At 55.0% G+C, this 12607-nt stretch overlaps 7 protein-coding genes across 7 annotated transcripts; 1 reads left to right on the top strand and 6 right to left on the bottom strand.

The window, feature by feature from the left end:
• Positions 1-499: 499 nt before the first annotated feature.
• Positions 500-1028, bottom strand: CABS01_15920 (uncharacterized protein; the record flags this gene model as incomplete). The annotated part of the gene is made up of 2 exons (XM_060549253.1): positions 500-750; positions 839-1028. The coding sequence occupies 2 exons, from the start codon at positions 1026-1028 to the stop codon at positions 500-502; spliced, it is 441 nt and encodes a 146-aa protein (XP_060390865.1).
• Positions 1029-1339: 311 nt separating this feature from the next.
• On the bottom strand, positions 1340-1750 carry CABS01_15919 (uncharacterized protein; the record flags this gene model as incomplete). The annotated part of the gene is made up of 1 exon (XM_060549252.1): positions 1340-1750. One exon carries the CDS (start codon positions 1748-1750, stop codon positions 1340-1342), a length of 411 nt encoding a protein of 136 aa, XP_060390864.1.
• A 770-nt stretch (positions 1751-2520) lies between these two features.
• On the bottom strand, positions 2521-3336 carry CABS01_15918 (uncharacterized protein; the record flags this gene model as incomplete). The annotated part of the gene is made up of 1 exon (XM_060549251.1): positions 2521-3336. One exon carries the CDS (start codon positions 3334-3336, stop codon positions 2521-2523), a length of 816 nt encoding a protein of 271 aa, XP_060390863.1.
• A 2112-nt stretch (positions 3337-5448) lies between these two features.
• CABS01_15917 (uncharacterized protein) lies at positions 5449-6133 on the bottom strand (the record flags this gene model as incomplete). Its single annotated transcript, XM_060549250.1, has 3 exons — positions 5449-5747; positions 5852-5925; positions 6060-6133. 3 exons carry the CDS (start codon positions 6131-6133, stop codon positions 5449-5451), a joined length of 447 nt encoding a protein of 148 aa, XP_060390862.1.
• Positions 6134-7291: 1158 nt separating this feature from the next.
• On the top strand, positions 7292-7498 carry CABS01_15916 (uncharacterized protein; the record flags this gene model as incomplete). The annotated part of the gene is made up of 1 exon (XM_060549249.1): positions 7292-7498. One exon carries the CDS (start codon positions 7292-7294, stop codon positions 7496-7498), a length of 207 nt encoding a protein of 68 aa, XP_060390861.1.
• Positions 7499-8748: 1250 nt separating this feature from the next.
• On the bottom strand, positions 8749-9078 carry CABS01_15915 (uncharacterized protein; the record flags this gene model as incomplete). Its single annotated transcript, XM_060549248.1, has 1 exon — positions 8749-9078. The coding sequence occupies one exon, from the start codon at positions 9076-9078 to the stop codon at positions 8749-8751; it is 330 nt and encodes a 109-aa protein (XP_060390860.1).
• A 2506-nt stretch (positions 9079-11584) lies between these two features.
• On the bottom strand, positions 11585-12127 carry CABS01_15914 (uncharacterized protein; the record flags this gene model as incomplete). The annotated part of the gene is made up of 2 exons (XM_060549247.1): positions 11585-11684; positions 11958-12127. The coding sequence occupies 2 exons, from the start codon at positions 12125-12127 to the stop codon at positions 11585-11587; spliced, it is 270 nt and encodes an 89-aa protein (XP_060390859.1).
• Positions 12128-12607: the final 480 nt, after the last annotated feature.

Raw genomic sequence — 12607 nt, 5'->3', positions numbered from 1 at the left:
CTTCTTCCTTATCGCCGGCCGTGTCGGCTCAATCGTGAACCTGCCGACCCGCGTGCCAGCGAAGTCGGACGCTGGAGGCCTGATGGTGGTTGCCGGCGTATGTCTGAAGACCGGATGGATAGACCGGATGAATCAGTTCAAACGGCGGCAGGCAAAAGATACACACCCCTCTTCGTGGTCTCGTCGCTTCCAGTTGCCGGTCCTTTTTGTTTCCTTCACATTACCGTGTGAGATTCGAACATTTGGTTCTGGAGGATAGTTAGCGTGTCTGCATCGCGGAAAGAGCATAGGCAATGCCCAGCAAACAGGCCAGTCGCCGACGAAGCCGTAACAGTCCAGTGGTCAAGGACCCCCCGGGCGACCCTCGTTAAAGACTTTCACAAGCCAAGCCCCAATTGTGGTGCCATTTCCATCTTGCCTTTTGATCTGCCAATCTTAATAAAATCTGGCAGCTCAGATCTCCCGTCGGGTCTTTCGGTGCTGCTCGCAGTGCCTTATGTCAGCGCGGGATGCCTCGGCCCTCGAAAAAGGGACGCGCTCGGGCCCCTATGCGCACCACGTATCTCCACGTTCGGGCCCCGAGGGAACAGTTCTGTCGCCCGTCCAGCGGATTTCTGGCAGGGCAATTGCGGGAGGTTGTCTTCTCCGTCGGTTCCTCTGGGGGGGGGGGGGGGGCCTGGGGCTTATCTCCTTTGGGTTCGCCGTCTCCAGTCGGACGGGATTCGTCCGTCCGCACGCTCACGCCCTGTGCTGATGACAGTCTTTCATTTTTTTTTTGGCCTCGGTGACTCGCATTCGCTGTCGCGGCCGCGTTGCACACCCCCTCCCCCCAGCATACCGTAATTGTGTACGCGGGATGCCACACCGTACACGCCTTTTTTTTCGCAGGCTCGTGGCTGATGTCGGCTTCGTATCGTCGTAATCGTTTTTTGTTTTTTTTGGCGTCGTCTTCCATTTTTTTCTGCCTCTTGAATTTTCCCAAAGTCCCAGCTGCGCCATGCTTGCCTCGCAATCGTTTCTCTTTTCATTTCCAATCGAATATCCATCAGACCAGTCCCAATCAGATCATCGTCGCCGTTCATCGTTCACCAGCGGCGTTCATCCGTAAAACTCGGATGGAAAATGAAGCATCGTGACATTTGACTCGTCGGCGACTATCAGTAATATCCTCGGTGACATTCTTTTGTGCAAGTCGCTTCGGGTGCGACGGCGGGGGGAAAATGTGATGAATAATTCGAATCGCTGGCGTCGGCTTTTTCGCTGTTTGCTCTTCGCCTGCACCATTAAACCACGGGCTTAACCTCCAGGCAGCCTAATTATTAATTCCGTCTCTTTGCGGTCAAAAAAAGGGACTGTACGGCGGTAGGGGGGTTAAAACACACCGCCAAAACCCGAATGCCATGAGGAAACCCCTCGTGATTCGTCCACGATACGGCGGCGTTAGTGAACCACGGAAATCTGTGAGACGGTGACTGTCCTGAGAGATGACTAGACGGAAGGCAGGGGGGCGTGTCGTTAAAATGTCGGGGCGCGGAAATCGGTCGTCATCGTGGAATTTGCTTTGTAACCCCCGTTCGTTCGTGGCAGGCTGGCAGGCAGCACCAAGCGCAGCTGCGCAAGGCAGGCAGCTCGGCTTCGAAGGGTGAGGTAAGCGAGTGAGCGAGCGAGGGGTTGGCGGGCGGGCACCTGAGCAGCTGTTGGAAAGACCGGAGGTTGAGCGACGCCGATCTGCCGAGATCGCAGGGCGCATCCACCAATCCTCTTCGGGTACCTGGGCGAAACTGGTATGCCGTATGCAGTACTCCGTAGACATAGGTCAAAAAAAAAGTCGATTTTTGTGAGGTGCGCGGTTTGGAGTCGTCGTAACGCGCAGCGGTGCATTGTAACGGGCAGGTCTTTGCTGAATCATGTGGTCTGCCTAAATGACTCGGTCAGCGCGCCAGTTTCATCCAACACTCCTACTTTTCGCCCCGACATGAGGCGAATGAAGAAGCAATGATGATGCAATCGTGACTTACCTATTTTGTTGTGTTGCTCCAAGTCCTCGTACCAAGAGAGTATTCACAGTATTGCAGAGGACAGGGGGTTTGATTTGATTGATTTTTCAATTGATTGTCTGATGCTTCGCTTTTGAATAGGGCACTGTTTGACCCCCTAAGCGGCTATCTATCTGGTTTCTGTAACACATTGTGCTGGTACCACTCAACCGCGGACTGGAGCCCGGGAGCGGAAAGACAGCTGAAGAAAAGAAAAAAAAGTCCCGATTCCATTATCCATCAGGGTCCTCCAAATAGGCACCCCATGCTTTCTCATTGCGACATATAGGAAAAATAAGATGAGAGAGAAGAGTTGAGAAGACATTGCTGTCGTTTTGTAATCCAAATAATTCGTGACCCATGCCGTTGTAGTTTGGTATCGGTGACAAATGATAAACGCCGTAATATATGCAAACGCTCGCTGATGTAAAAAGCCAAAGAAGAGATCATGTTACAAGGTAGTGTGTGGTTCTCGAGTGTAGATTTAGTACACTGAGATGGCAGACACGAGCCTTGCTGGGTTGCGGGCCGGCAGGTAGTAGCCTTCCGAGTAGAAGGTACCGTCGCCCTGTTGTGATTGTTGTTGAGAGATCTCTTCCTTGGCCTCCTTCTCGTTGAAGGTGAGCACTGCGTTTGGCGGTGACGGGGGCATCGACTCGTCATCTGAGATGTCAGAGTCGTGCTCGTGCTCGAGCTCTGGTGGTGAGCTGGAGCTGGAGTGGGATGGTGTGCGGACGAGCTCGAGCTGTGCGTAGTCCTCCTCGAGGTCGTCCTCCTCCATGTCGTAGTCTTCCGAGACCTCGATAGTGGATGTTCTCGGGGAAGCGGGAGCGGCGGAGGGCATGCGGCGAAGGGAGACGGTGTCGGCCATCTCGATGTCGTCCTCCTCGTAGTCGTCGTCAGAGGAGACGGAAGAGTCGTCCGAGTCGGAGGAGTCATCCTCGTAGAGGTCCTCCGAGTCCTCGGCGATGGAGTCGGCCCATTGGATGTGACGGTCCTTGGCGGCAGCGGGAGCGGACTCGGTCTTGGTGGCACCGCGGACGGACTGGTTGAACCAGCTCTCTTGTTCCCGCTCGGCGTCGGCGAGCTCAAGCATCAGGGAGTCGAGGAGATTTGCGTGGCCGACGAGGAGGCGGAGGTCGTGGTCGGCGCGGGCAGCCTCGGAGGAGAGCTTGGCCCGGGCCTTGTGGGCGAGGTAGTACGTCTGGGTGATGCTCATCTTCTTCTTCTGGATGGCAAGGCGGAGAGGTTGTTGTGTGTGAGGAGCAGTGAAGGTGGAAGTTGTGGTAGTTGTCGACATTTTGTATGACTGTGCACCAATGGTGACTGATATGTCGCGATTTTGGCTGGTATGACTCAAAGCGAGATCGGGGGGTGCAAGATGCAGTGGGGCAGGGATGCCTGGGCTAGTTGACTTGGTCTGTGATGATGCTTTGGTAATCTGATTTTTTTGGAGTGTACCAGATGAGGCGGCGAGATGAGATGGCAAAGAGGCAAGGTCGATGATGGTTATATAATAGTTCAGGTTGGAAGATGTTTCTTCTTGAGAGGAGTTAGTATCGATCTTGTGTCTTGGGTCTGTTGAAGCTGAGGCTGGATGATGGGATTTCTCTAGATCTGGTTGGGAAGGGGAAACACATTTCTTTTAACTCAGGTTGCTCCGCTGTGCTGGCTGACCTGGACTTGTCGGGCTCGGAGAGAAGAAAAGTGAGGGAGGAGCGGTGACAAGGGGAGGGGTGTGAGAGCGAAGGGTGTGCAGGTGCAGGGGGTGGATGACCCATCGGGGGGGTGTGAGAGGGTGGGGTGGGGTGTGGGCGGGAGTTTTGCGCGATTGCGAGGTGCGAAGTGCGAACCTTCCTAAGCAGAAAAAATTATGAAAGCGATGAGTCTTTCGCTGTGCCTGCAGAAAGTGGGGGCTTCTCTAAGCTCCGCACCACGGTAGCCGTTCCTCCATCGTGGACTTTGGGCGGCGTTTGTCATCAGCAAGGCCGAGGGTGCTTCCCGAGCCTCCGCCAGCTGGGCATTTGTCGCTGCGGGCTGCGGGTGGTGTTCGGACTTTTGGAGCTTACCTACGCTGCCGCCGGTCGGTACGGCGTAAGTGTACGGTTGCCCGTCGCTAGCAAACCCAAGACGCTAATCCGGTTGTTGTCGTCGTCGTCGTAGTCGTGGTCGACCTTACCACGCTACCAAAGGGCGCCCAGAAGAACCAAAGTCCTGCCTACTGCGTAGACTCGCTGCGAGGTTCTCGAGGGTCTGACGCACTCGGCGGAAACAGCACGACGACTCATCGCGGACTGAGTACGTACCCCGAAGATCCGTAACCTTCTACCCGTACCTTCCTTCCTAAGGTAGGTACCTTACCTATTGCTGCTTGGGTACGGAGCATCGCTGCTTATTCGTCAGGTCGCTAGGTACCTCGCGTCCTGATGGGATAAGCGTCCACGTTTGTCAGCCTGTGCTCGCTTTTCTCTGTAATCAATCAATCCAGGTCTTCCATCAGAATCGGCCACTAGACTTCTCCAGCAAAGCACGCACTCCCGCTAGTCTCGTCTCATCTCATCCCCTCTATTCGTTCTTACCATAACCCGTAGTGACTTTGTATTCATCATCACCAAAACGGAGACAGGAATTAGGCATAACTCCCATAACTCCGCACCGACCAGCAGTTGGATTAATCACCAACCTTACTCTACCACCCACCGCTGCCCCGGCGTCTACGCCCTTTCACCCTGTCCGTCAGGCGCGTCATCTCTTCATCGCTAGCTAGCTCCGTCTCGTCTGCCTCAATTTCCAATCTGACACGCCATATCATCGTGAACACACGCGCAGGTTATGCTTATGGTTCGCTTGCTGGCCTTGGCTCTCGGCCGCAGTCGCACGCGCGCCTTACCAATTACCATAACCCCGGCTGCCTACCTTACAACCATAATTACACACACTCTCTCAGAAAAAAGGGATGATGGCTCATTTCCTATACTCTGTAACTCGCACCATGCGCGCAATCTGCGACAAGCTGAGGCCAGCAAGCGAGAATAGAAAAAAAAAGGGAACGGGCCTCATAATGTCAATAGCGGGATTCCAGCTCACTCACGACGGGGGTATGTTTTGCTTAACCCCGTCCCAAGGTGCCATCCCAAGAATTTCCAATTCCCCTTGATTGTCACAATTGCCAAATGTAATACCCCAGGGCCAAGGCTGAAGGGGGACCTGATCTGATGTCGCTCCCGTTCACCCCCTTTGGGATAATGACAATTCACAGTACTCCGTACCCCCCCGGCATTCTGTACTCTCCGTAACGGATCACCTGGGGTGCGAGAATGGACAAAGATGGGAAGCCTAAAAGTACTGCGCCGAGAGCCGTTGCTACCTCAACACCTCACCCTCACCCCGGTCGATCGCCAGGCCTTACAGTTTACGGCGCCGAGACAAGGGAATACAGTACGGCCGCGAATTGTGCGAATGCGCGCGGGGGTAAAGCACAGCGCAGCACAGCACAGCTTGGTACGAATCCCCTGGTCGCTGCTGCTGCTGCTGCTGCACCGCCTCCTCCGCCGTCGGCTCCGTCCACGTCCTCCTGCGAGTGCGAGCAGTGCGAGCTTGCGAACCGGGGGGCAGACGACGGGGGATAGACATCTGCGGAGAGATTAGATGCTGGCCAGCTGACTGCCTTCGCGGACACGCGCCAATCACAGGCCCTTGCGAGCTGAGGCGCTACGCAGAGAGAGTACGAAAGTACGAAAGTACGAATCCCATCTGTACGGATACACGGAGTAGATCCGTACGGATTTACGAATGGCCCCGAGCCACACACTCGTTTTGTAGGGCTGAGCCTTGACGCGCGAGAGAGGGAGAGAGAGAGAGCAACGTAGCAGGAGTCTCATCGCCCTTCCTGTTCCACGTATTACATTACGGTAGGTACTCATACACTCACTTTCCTCTTCCTCGGCCGGGTTAGGCATAACGCCCTTCGCTCTCGGCATAACTCTTGCTTAAACATTCCTGTCCGTACCTTACACAAAGTACCTTGCGGTCGGTGCCTGGAGTCCACGTCTTGGGGAGACGCGGGCAGCCCAGCCACAGGACCCGGAAAGGCCCATGATGAGTCGGAGCCTGAAAGCAAGGTACGGTGCTCCAACTCCACAGCCCGGACCATCGCGAAGAACTATTGCCCCGGGCGACGGGGTTCATTCGAACGGGGGCCACCGCAGCAGACTTTGGACGAAAAGCCTGATCGGCCGGGCTTGAAACTTTTTGGTCTGGATACCCAAACTGCCCAATAGAGTCCGAAATACCTGACCAGTTTCACTTTTTGGGCTCGAATCCATCTGTTCGATCTTAAGAGTGGAAATATCAATCAAGTATCAGGAACAAGCCCTTGCGCATCGCCGACTTTGTTCCTGTTTCCACGGGGACCATGGCCCAGCAAAAATGAGGGAGGGAAAAAGCAAGGACGGTGACGGCGACGATGATGACCCGGGAATCACGAAGCCCGCACCGCCCGGGGGAGATCTCTGAAAGGCGTCAAGTGATGAAACCATACGTAGAAACCCACCCCGCCGAAGCTTCCCTCCGACTTTGCCCATACCGAAAAGACAAAGGCCCGCCTTCTGGGCATTAGACGCGCCCGAGAAAGATTGGGGGGGGGGGGGGGGGGGGGGGGGCGGGGGCGGGTGCGCGCCGCGGGGGGGGGGGGCGGGCGAAGAAAACAAGAGGGGGGGGGAAACAACACTAAAAAATGCCCCCATCTTGTGCCGGAGACAGACGGCAAGTGGGGGGGGGGGGGGGGGGGGGGGAAGCGTCGGAGACGTTTCGGCACCGTGAATCGGGGCACGGAGCGAATGTCAAACTGAAGGGGGGCAGACAACTCTAAAAGATTACGCTCACACTTTGACAGCGAACAGCCACAGGTTGACGGTGCGAATCAGGTATTATGGCTGCATCTTTGGTCATCGACTCATCAGTCATCCGGGCAGATCTGAATGTCCTGGGGGCACGACGCGAATGGCAGGGTTTGGCGGTCTTCAAGCCACAAAACGCAATGCTTACACACCCCTCCTCTCTCTCTCTCTCTCTCTCTCTCTCTCTCTCTCTCTCTCTCTCTCTCTCTCTCTCTCGTTCCCGGGTACCCATAGCGGTCGGTCGGTTGAAATCGCCGTGCTCCGCTCCGCTTCGAGTCGAGATGACCCATCGACTCTAGGTACTCTACTCCGTCCTGCCAGTGGCTCGGTCCCAAGTCTGCCATTCGGTCTGCCTACATGCGACTACCTGTCTGCAACCAGTCTGCGCCTATACGCCAATACGTGGACGCGGGGGGAGACGAGGATGTGGTCTGTCCAGGTCAGATCAGAACCCACGGCATCATCGAGAGCGTGGCTTGCTGCATGCGTGCCCCGTACCCTTTTCCCACCACCACCACAGTACTTCTTCTCTTTCGCTTTCGCCGTTCAAGTTCTAACCCGTGAGATTGGTTCATCCAATCGCGAGGCCGTTTGACAGAGACGCAACCCCTCGATCGGGCCTGCCCTACGTAGCTACCCTCAGTCTCGCGTGAGATGGGACCATCGGGTCTAGGGTTACACACGCGTACATGAAGCCCGGGCCAAACTTCGCAAGGAGCTCTCACAAGTTACCCAGCAAGCGGAGGGGGGGTGAGATCGAGACAAGCTCGTCCGAAAACTTCCCTTTTGCGTGGCGCGCGTGATCGTCGACTTCTCGACAATCTTCCGGCTTCCAATCCCAGTGTTGCGGGATTTGGGGGCCGGCTGTGCCTGGCGGAGAGCTTCCAAGCTTACTCCGTGGTACGGAGTACCTACCTAACCTACAGGCTACCGTACCAAACCCCACGATCTGCACAAAATCCCGGATTGGGGACGAGCACGGCGGAATACGGGCGTCTACGGCTACACGGCCTTGTGTAACGAAATCCTTTGTAAACTCGCGTGGGCCGTACCGTAACCCGTAGCGAATCCTAATGCTTTTCGCAGACGGGACGAAAAGCATTGACTGTTCTATTCCGGTGTCTACCGGTATTCAATCTCTCCTACCTTTAATCCTCCCGACTCCCTCCGTTGGGAACGGGGGAAACGATAAAGACGTGGGGGGGTTTCCCAGAAAAAACGGTCCCGTGCCGTCCGAAGATAAGTGAGCGGAAGGGGTGCTTTGACGATGAATCCGGATTTAATGCGGAGGATAACGGGAGAAAGACAGAGTGAGAAGAGGAAGGGGAGTTCGGCATGTTTGGAAAGCGGCCGTCTGATGAAGCGTGACTGTTTTCTGTTCTGGACCTCTTCTAGACCCTTGAGTTTCATACTTTTGAGCCCTTCCGAACTACCCGCACGGTTCACTTGTTGCCGTGGCCCCGACGGCCGGACGGACGGCCACCTAGATCGGCGAGGGGAGGAGGAGCACGCTGGGCCCCGCCAAACCAACACTCTTTCACACGTGAGAGACGGAGAGATGTGCAACCGGGGCTCGACGGAGTAAAACAGGCAAAAAGAGTCATCAGTAATCAATGAAACCCGTCAACGGGATCCAGCACACGCCCACACCCAAAACCCACGCTTCACTCACACGCGCTCTCGCGTCATTGAGATTGGACTGCAAAATGCCGAGCAGAGCTAAAAGCTTCTTTCACTCTGTAGTCCCATGATTCCCAATCCCAACTCCGCGGTAACGGCCAAGTGGTCTATGCTCTCTCTCTCCTGCTTCATAATCACCTACACACTTCCATCCTCTTATTCCCACACCGCGGGATGACGAGATCAGGGGTCTTTTGTGCGTATACTCTATACAAATCATCAGACTGCCCCCCAATACTCACAAGTCCGCTCCGTTCATGTGTCAGCGTCGTGGAATCGCCGAAGAAGCGAGAACTGAGAACTGCAGCCCTGCAAGCGGGGAGGACTTGGTTCGGATAGGCCCCGGATGAGATATTCCACAATGTGACGAATGGATGGAAGTCTTTTGAACAGGCTGATGGAGATTCGGGGGAATCTGAGGCCAGCTTACTTTGCCTACAACAGCAGCAGCAGCAGCAATTCATCGCATTTGGATATCGCCAATTTGCACTGCATCTCCATTGGTAAGCCTCTTGCAGAATACAACACAGCACAGCGCAGCGCAGCGCATCATCGTCACCGCCGTACGCAATGGAACGTAGCAGCTAACTCGCCGTTTCCCTAGCTGCAGGGTTGGATTACCTACCAGATAGGGCTGGGTGCGATGCGGAAGAGAATCCGTACCCATGTACCACACATCGTACTCCATACCCGTAAGAAGAGCGAGGGTATGCAAAAAAGCTCGGACTCGCTCGCGGAATGCGGCCGGGGTGTCTGCGTCGATTTTTGCTGTGCAGCACTCGATACCTATTCCGCACCCGCTGACATGCATCCTCCGTCCAAACGTGTCCAATAACTGGCGCCGCGAGCCGTCAAGTCACCAATCAGGGAACACGGCGGATAGTACTTTCATAATCCCCAAGTCGCACACGGAGATGTCCTATGAGACGTGAGGCGGTGCTTGCTTACTTTACCTACGGTACTCTACCGTATTGCATCTCACAAGGCTGTTATGCTCACCGCTCGTGGCTTGTGCCACCGCAGCCATATCGTGCCATTGGTCAAAGGGACGCGCATACCGGATGACTCTTTGGCATGTATGTATGTACCACCGATGCATGTTCTACGCTCCCGCTTCCGTGTGTGTGCCACGCGACGTCGGACGAGGCTTTGTGGCTTTGCAGTCTTTTGCCTATACGGCTGCTGGACGTGCTTCGAACTGCAGCGGCGCTAACGAGCCTCCCAAGCCTCCGCGGCCTGCCCCGGTGCAGATTTGAATACCCGTGGACGTGGACAAAATCGGTTCGGCGATGTGCGGCCGGAATGTCGCCGTGATGGGGGTTCTCAGTTGGGACAAGGCCCCGGGTACCGTACGGGGGTGTGGCTTGCGAGAGTTTTCTTGTCTTTCTTCTCGGTTTGCACCGAAGACGCCCTGCAGTTTACGGAATTCCTATGCGGCATTGCTGCACGATGTCGTCGTTCATGGCTGGGGGTTCAACTCGATCCGGCATTTCGGGGTTATCTTCTCAGGACACGGACTTGCATTGGATTATTCGTACGTCTGTCGGGGTTAATCGACAATGGAAGTTCGATACTGGTGCTGACTCACTGTTTAATATCTATATGCACGACGATCCAGAAACAGGGCGCCCTTTCGAATGCCCCTTGCGGAGGAACTGCACCTCCACGGAAATAAGAACGAGATATGTCCAGAAGAAGGGGGTTAGAGCCTCTCAAACTCTTCAAACGCAACACCCCTGTCACATCGCGGCCTTCTCCCGGCCTTCTAGCGTCCTTCCATTTGGCGGAGTCCCACTGCATGTGGACCATGCGCGGAATCACATAACCTTCTAGCGTGCTTCTAGCGTGGAAGACAGGGGTTCTGCGGTCCTGCGCTCCTGATTTTCACATTTGCGGAGCCTCGCTTGCCGTCTCGGTGTTCCATTGCTCCTGTCATTCAGCCTGACGGACCACGGCGCCATCGTGTGAGAGGTTGTGGGCTGCCAGGGCTGATGTGCGACAGGGCTCATGGCTGTCAATGGTCAGAGCCTTCAGGCGTACACATCTCCACGGCGTCCAACCAGAGCCACGCGACGAAGTTTTTCATTCTTTCGTCCGCTGGGATCTGGGTTACGCGGGATCGAACTAGTGGATCAATCACAGAAAACCTCACACCAAGTGGACTTCAGGTATCCAAGAGGCTAGGATGGAGAAAATTTTCTTGCCCTCTTTCCCTCTTCACAGGCATTTTCCACGTATCCTTGACGTCAACTAGACCCGGTCCGCTTTCCATCGGGCAGGCGTCAGTAGCTTACATTGGTGACTGATTGTGGATCTGTTGGTCACGGTGGATATTGACTAGGGGGGAAATTTTCTACCCTTTTTTTTTTCTGCCCTTTTTTTCTGTTCCCATCTCGAACATGCTGCAAGTGATTCTTCTCGTTGCCAGTTGGTTCGCGATTTTCGCCCAATCGTGTGGGGCTCGCGGTCTAGATTCTCTGCTTGCTGGAAAATTGCTTCAGCCACACGCCCACGTGGAGATTCATGAGAATTGCTAAGCATGTGGATCTGAGCAAAGGGGGGGGGGGTGTGGACGTAAACTTCCATCCATGGGACGGGAATGGATGACTGATGAGAGAAAAGAGCGGACGCCGGACGGGATTCAATGCAGGGCCTGTGGTCTTTTCTCGGCAATGAGGTTTTGCTGCGAGCTTTGTGAACATTCAGGACGGTGGGCCGGAGATATGCTGCTCTCTCTCACCAAGCCCGGCGCCGATGAAACTGCCGTGACTCCAGGTCCCAGTCCAAGTCCATGCGGCTCTGATTTTAGCTCAGAGACGGATGATGTGACGAACGTTTGTTGTTCCCAAACTGCCGTGGTTCATGAAGCGTTCCCGAACCCACCCCGGCCATCTTGACTCGTCTGAACTGCGTTTCAACGCCGGGGAGCGATCCCGCTGTCGGACGTGGCTGCGGAATGGTTGCTGTTCTTCATCGGTTTCGAGATCGCCGGGGGCCGCCACGGGACGGACGGGGGGTCCACATTTGATGCAAGGGATGGAAGCTGTATGACCTCAAAGTTGTCTGCCATCTAAAGAAAATATTCTTGACCAAGCCCACCGGTCTCAGATCATGTCCTGAGGTGGTGTACAGAAGAGATGTCTATCTCGAGACGTCGCTCGCGGCGCTGCCGGATAGATTTCGACCTTTGGCTCGGCTGAGCTTTCAGCTGAGCCTCAGCTGTCGGGGGTATGGGTTTGGGGAATGTGGATTGGGTTTTGGTTCGGGGCTGCTCCGCGAACCTGGATCAGGACCACGTACAGAATCATATTTTCTTCTTCTAGATATATATGAGACGTCTTGCTTCAGAGCGCCCCATGTCTTTGCACTTAATTTGGCTCCGGGGCCGCGGTTGAATGTCTGAGAGAAGTAAAATGACAAACAAGGCATGCATAGGTACATCGAAAGCGTGGAAATGAACTCCAAAAAGGGGGGGAAAGAAAGAAAATAAACAAACCGCAGTATCGCGAGCATTCCTCTTCTTTGCCGAGCAGGCTTCCTGAGTGGTCGAGCACCCGAACAGCAGCCTGGATCCCCGGTCTCTCCATCTCTCTTCCTGCGGTATACCCGTTGCTTATTTTGGTACACGAGGCTAGCCGACTTTTGTCTCGTGTTCTGGTCCAGTGGTTCCTGGTTGTCGGGAACACTACTGCTTTTATGCTTTTGTGTGTAACGTCTCATCCCCAAGCCCGTGCCTGTGCATCTCGGCCGATGGCCATTGTGAAGGTAGGTCCGGGATTTCTATTGCAGAGCCGGTGAAGCGTCGGTCATCGCTAGGAGATGATAGGTGTGGAAGTGAGCTATGATCCTCGGTTTACCGGCAGTGGTGTATGCCTCCTTGAATCGGCGGTCAAGTAGCCAGCAAAATCATCATTTGCCTCTCATAACGATGTCAGCTAGACTGTACCATATATGGCCATTATCAAAGCAGCTGCTGTGTTTGTGATATGAAGA

The sequence above is a fragment of the Colletotrichum abscissum genome (assembly GCF_030869225.1).
Source record: "Colletotrichum abscissum strain IMI 504890 chromosome Unknown Scaffold_76.1, whole genome shotgun sequence".
In the NCBI taxonomy this organism is placed as follows: Eukaryota; Fungi; Ascomycota; class Sordariomycetes; order Glomerellales; family Glomerellaceae; genus Colletotrichum; species Colletotrichum abscissum.
The sequence above is the reverse complement of the archived record's forward strand: the minus strand, read 5'-3'. Positions and strand labels throughout refer to the sequence as shown.